The sequence below is a fragment of the Perna viridis genome, chromosome 11 (assembly GCF_037379345.1).
Source record: "Perna viridis isolate PV_CMFRI_1.1 ecotype Kerala chromosome 11, ASM3737934v1, whole genome shotgun sequence".
In the NCBI taxonomy this organism is placed as follows: Eukaryota; Metazoa; Mollusca; class Bivalvia; order Mytilida; family Mytilidae; genus Perna; species Perna viridis.
The window spans coordinates 24,270,980-24,276,979 of NC_142455.1; the positions used below are offsets into that span (position 1 = coordinate 24,270,980).

The 6,000-nt window shown below is 35.4% G+C and overlaps 1 protein-coding gene across 1 annotated transcript in view; it reads right to left on the reverse strand.

Moving 5' to 3' along the window:
• Positions 1-4,221, reverse strand: part of LOC148603460 (adenylate cyclase type 1-like) — a 62,190-nt gene extending 57,969 nt beyond the window's left edge. The window contains exon 1 of the mRNA XM_088551524.1: positions 3,145-4,221. Coding sequence (XP_088407650.1) covers positions 3,145-3,750 — 606 coding nt within the window. The 5' untranslated portion in view covers positions 3,751-4,221. The remainder of the gene's footprint in view (positions 1-3,144) is intronic.
• Positions 4,222-6,000: the final 1,779 nt, after the last annotated feature.

Here is a 6,000-nt window from a genome sequence, read left to right on the forward strand (position 1 = left end):
GTGTATAATGTTTAAGAGGCCAGCTGCAGCCTGCCCTGTGGTAAAAGGGTTTCCTCGTCGTTCATCATTGAAGACCAATGGGTGGCCTAGTCCGAATTTCCTCTGACCCTGCAACCCTCCTCTGTTCTATTTGGATATTGATATGTCGGGTTGGGGTCAGAACGATACGTCTTACAAAAAGTTATTTTTAGAGATATAGCGGTACCGCGAAGTACCGCCCTTCAACCGCTAGTAACGACTTTCAAGTTGAAATTGTGCATGTCACACCTACCTACTACGATTCCGGAATCATTTTCCTGTATATTGATACCAAAAACTTTGCTACAAAAAATAATTTTTTTATTGAAGTTTCGATCATTTTCCACGAGAGACCCGGAATCTAACAGAATATTTCAAAATTCCGCAGAAAAATTACGTGTCCGCTAACCTTCCGTTCCAAAAGTAACAAGCTCCGCCTACTCTCTATTATTACGGTTCGAAATGTCAACAAAACAGGGTCTCTTGTGGATTATATTCGAAACATAAAAAAATGTATTTTTTGTAGCAAATTTGGTATCAATATACAGGAAAATGATTCCGGAACCGAAATAGGTAGATGTGACATGCACAATTTCAACTTGAAAGTCGTTACAAGCATTTGAAGGGCGGTACTTCGCGGTACCGCTAGATCTCCAACTTTTTGTATGACACGTCGTTCTGACCCCAACCCGACATATCAATATCCAAATAAAAAAGAGGAGGGTTGCAGGGTCAGAGGAAATTCGGACTACCTTTTTGTATGGCACATCGTTCTGATCCCAACCCGACATATCAATATCCAAATAAAAAGGGGAGGGTTGCAGGGTCAGAGGAAATTCGAACTATGGGTGGCCTTGGGTTGACATTGTCATCCCGGTGGGGTTGTCGTCTCTTTGATAACACACCATACCTATTTTTGTTATATTAGCAAAACAAAAAACATGTATATTCCATAAATACCGATCATTGTTCTTGTTTATTCATATACTGTCAACTGCAATTTGGAAATTTATATCATTTTTTTTCAAAGCTAAACTCTATAGCATACATCGGTATAACGAAGCTATCGATGTAAGTATGGTTTAGATAATAAAAGTTAAATAAACTTATAGCGTTGGTTTTATTAATACGATCAACCTGTCGGCAACTTGTGAATGAACAATAAAATGAACACAATGGCCGTTACCATTTTGTATTTGTATTTAAAGTATAGAACAATTTAAGATGCAGGCAAACAATGCTTTGTTAATCAGCAATTGAAAACACACAAATGAGTACAGATAAATAAAATGAAGACTCAATTAAATGTACAGGTAGAATTTCAGTTGCTTTCTGTTAGATACGTTCGTATGAATGGTCATTTCTATATTCTTAACTCGAACTTAAAAAATTGCATTTTATTCCATTGTATACTAGTACTATACACGACAGCCTAACTCTTGAAAGGACTTAATACTGGACGTCAAAATTTGAGGAGACATATTTCACCCCAGGGTCACTAACATAGAAAGAATGTAAACATAGGGAGATAAACGAAGTTTCGTCGACACAAGTCTTACAGCGTAATGCACAGTTTATACAATAAGTAAGACAAAAGATATACTTAATTTACCATGGAAACTTCTGAAGCGTGATGAAATGGCGTGTTTTGATAAATAAATGGGGTTCATTATGTCACTGTGGTTAAACCGAACCATAGTAGTATCACAGTGACCACCCGAACAGGATCTACATGTAACTACAGCTCTTGGTCATTACAATGTCGTTAATGGGTTGGAAATGTGGTGCACTCGCCTCCCCAAGTGACACATAAGACATGCTATGTTTTTACTTTTTAGATTCCTGGCCAATGAGCCGTTTGGCAATGTAATTTGTCAAGTGTAATAGTACAATTTCTTGTTTTGTTCTGAGCTTTATGCAATAGAATGAATAGCAGGAAATAACAAAACTTACATTCGGGGTTTTAGCTAGTTGAAGTTAATTTACATTTTCTGAAGGACGGATTCTTTGTATTGAACATAATTAGGCTTGCTGTGATTGTCGAACGAACGTCCCTCATTAGGAAAAAACGACCTGAATAGTCGACAGAACGCAATCAAACATGACCTGTAAATCCATATTATCAAAGCCGCACATTCTACAATCAGGATTATCACTATGATAGAGATGCTTAATCATTTCTTTGTTATCTACGAATATCTTAATAAGCAGATAGATAAATCAAAGGGTCTGTCATTAATATGATAATTACATTCGTCTTATCGTAGATGAAAGTCAAAGTAACCCCCGAGCAATAACATAGCACACTAATTCTTTGATGACTGACCCAAGAATTAAGATTCGTCTTTGGGTTAAATAACAGTTTTTTTTCAGCTCGTGAAGTCCCATAAATCTAACAGGACGACACTAACTACTAACAGTACAATATATAAAGTGTTACTACTTTATTGTTCAGGTTAATTGACTTTAAAACACCCTAGGGAGCATCTAGTATCTGTCTGGTATGTTTAACGATGTGTAGTAAGGCCGTAATAATCAGACGATGCTTTGGTGCACACGAACCCCTTTCTAACAAAACAAGCTTATTTATTCTTGCGAATGCATGTTGTTATGAACTAATCATTTATTATAAGTTTGTGGTTTTGTTGGTAAAATGTCAAAGCACCCCTCGATCGCAGGGGATCATGCCCTAAACCCAATGTTGCCCTTTCACGGTCCCAGGCCCCTCGCCGTTTATTATTTACCACCATGTTTTTCAATTTCTGGCTACGACCCTGCGTATTCTTAAATTTGCATTTCATGGTACAGTAACGATAATGTCAAAATATGATGTTATCTGTTATAGGAAGTGTAGACTGAGAAAATAACCAATTAACAGGACATAATCATCCCCCAACCCCCCAACCCCCAATTTTCTCAGACAGAAAATAAATAAAAAGCTGTTTAAAAACTACACTTGAAAATGTGTCAAGAGTGCAAGAATTAATGAAGTGAATGTACCTATCTGACTCATCAAAGAGAGCAATTATTCATAACAAGGAACTAATTTTCTTATTTGTTTACTTTTCCCATTTCGAGCCTCATTAACTCCACGTGCAAGTATGCAAAGGTATGAAAAATACGTACCTGTCGCCATAGAAACGCAGATTCGTTGTCTACGATAACTGCCGAAACAACAAGATGACACACTGGCAAAATAACTCCGAGGACAGCTGCAATGTACGTTCTTAAAGGCATTAAAGAATAAATCATGAAAACGACGAACATCACTTCCCATACGCCGTCTGCTGCAGTATATTTTGGCGGGATTCTTTCCGGGTAGTCCGGACCCAGATCAAAAGGGAATGAGAGAACTGCAAAACACACTAAAAACGTTAACAGTATGTAACATATCACAACAAAATTTGTTTCTTTAGTGAATCGGGTTTGTAGTAGGATATATATTGCTATAAATATTCCACATTGTATTCCTAAATAAATTCCACTAATTGTCAAATTCTTTATGTACACGAATTTCAGTACACACAAACATGCAGTCAAAATTATAAATACACCAAGCATATATCCAACTGCTGACTGTTGCAATTTGTAAACATAGCTTTTATACAACCTTTCCAACTCCACGCTTTCAAATTGTTGTTTTCCAAGAAGTCTTTGTATTTTTCTTCTTTTCTTTTTTAACATAGGAGTTGTTTCAGCCCTGCTAGGTTCTCCAAGCTCTACGGAAGGCATTTTTTTTCCAATTTCTACTCCAGGCTAAAATAAATTACCAGTCGTATCAAGACACATAACTGATAACAAACGAGTTAATTTCTCCTTCGAGACAAAATCATCACTTTTTCACTATTATTATGATTTGTCATGCATCTCCTCCATAACATCCATTCTGACACAATCCAAACAATTCTGAACTAAATGCTTAATTTTAACACTTTTTTCGAAATTATCCATTATACACAATTGTACATGAACCAACTTAACAATTTACTCTAAAATAACCCAACTTCGCGTGTGTACACACAATTTCTCATTTTTCCTTTGTATTTAAAAATCACCTTAGTTCCCCTTTAACCTCTTGTTTTTCGTTTATGAATGAACGGTAAATCGTTAAAAAATCGCATAAAAGAGACTCCATGGTGTTTAACTCTTATGCATCTGTGAAGCGAACTTTCATCTATTGGTCGAATAAGAAGTAAGTCAATTAAATCTTCTACCATGCTTGATATACCATCTGTTTTGCAGCTAATCTATTTTTAGCCACACGCGATCTTGATTTTGATAAATAGCAACCTTCTTTCAGTATATGATATGTTCCAGGTGATGTATACACCACACTTTCATTAACTCAATTTTCTTCATTGTCTGAATGAAACCTGACGCTCTGTTTTTAATCTTCTTTTAAGTTCCATGCAGTCATTTTAGACAGTCGTTTTTAAAACAATCTGTCTGGCTTTCACAAATGTTCAATAACTTTATTTGTTTTGTTTTCCCCTTTTTTCTTCTGTCGTCTATTATTTAACCATCAATCAAGTTTTAAATCCATTGAAAGGTTGGCAATCCAATTTTTGGCTTAATACTGATTGCTCTCACGTTGACCATCACAGTCATTTTCAAATTGCATCCAATACATTCGTAATTTGTCTGCGTTGTTGATGAATTGTAATAAACTGAGAATTTCATATTCACCCCGCTCGCACATCTATTTCAGTCTTTGACATGGTAAGATCACAAATGCAATTTATTAAACATAAAACACTCCATAATGTTAGTTTTAGCTAAAACCCCGAGGTTAAATCCGACACTCCGACTAAGTCCATTGCGTAACACACAATCCCCTATTATTTCTGGTCCGCTTCGCAAAGCTCCCATTGTACAATCTCAGGTAGAAGTGGCTATTGATAGTGTCGCTGTCCTGTTCTGCACAGTGGGGACATTAAATATAACAATATTTCATTAACTTCTATAAATATTCAATAATTAACTATTATCGCCTTGCTATAGAGGAAAGGATACATTTATACCCCAGCTGAAGATCAAATTACAAATTACTGTAATTTATCGGTTTTTATTAGTGGCTCCATAACTCGTCGGAGACTCTTACAAAACAAGAATTTCTTTGGTATCGGAGGGGAATTCAAATATTTGGCCTGGTGGACTGATAGTGAGCGAGAGATAACAAGATGGCGGATAGGGTTATTATGGACTTAACTGATAACTTGAACCATAACAATGCAGATTGACTTAGATATAAAAAAAAAAAAAAAAGAACAGACTGAATGATATGGAACAATGAAAAAAAAGGAAATGATTTAAAATACAACTGAATGAATATAATGAAAAATACACTAAAACATCAAAAATCAAGATGTCAAAACACTCCCTGAATGTAAGATATAAGGTTTAAACCGGGTGTTATTAAACGACACGTGCTAAACGATAACAAATAAACTGGAAAAAAAGAAGTAATTCACAGTCGTACAGACAAAATGGAAAACATTTGCCTCACAAAGTAAATTGAAGATAGCATAATAGATAAAAAGACGATATTGATTAATACAAGAAAGATAAATAGCTAGCACTTCGAGATATGGAATTAACAGACTGATTTGGATTACTGTTTTGTATGTCCCTTATCAAAATTAACGTTATCAAACTGTTTCCTGGGCAGATAAAAGGAAATAATGATTAAATTATAGCAGCTTGAATGCCAGTTGAGATGTCAGTGTTTTTAAGATACTACCGGGTTTTCAGTAAGTGCATTTGGGATCAATGGCCAAATTGAAAAGAAGAGTGGAAAATAATTCATTTTTTCCTCTAGTTTACCGATGTACATTGAATGAGTATAAAGGTGACAGATACTTTCTTGTAAGTAATACAGGTGGAGTATCTTGTGAATTCTTACTTTTATAGACAGAAAAAAATGCATCACTGCTCAACCGCCATGCTTTTTTTCAAGTTTCAAGATACTTGTCATTTTAAAAG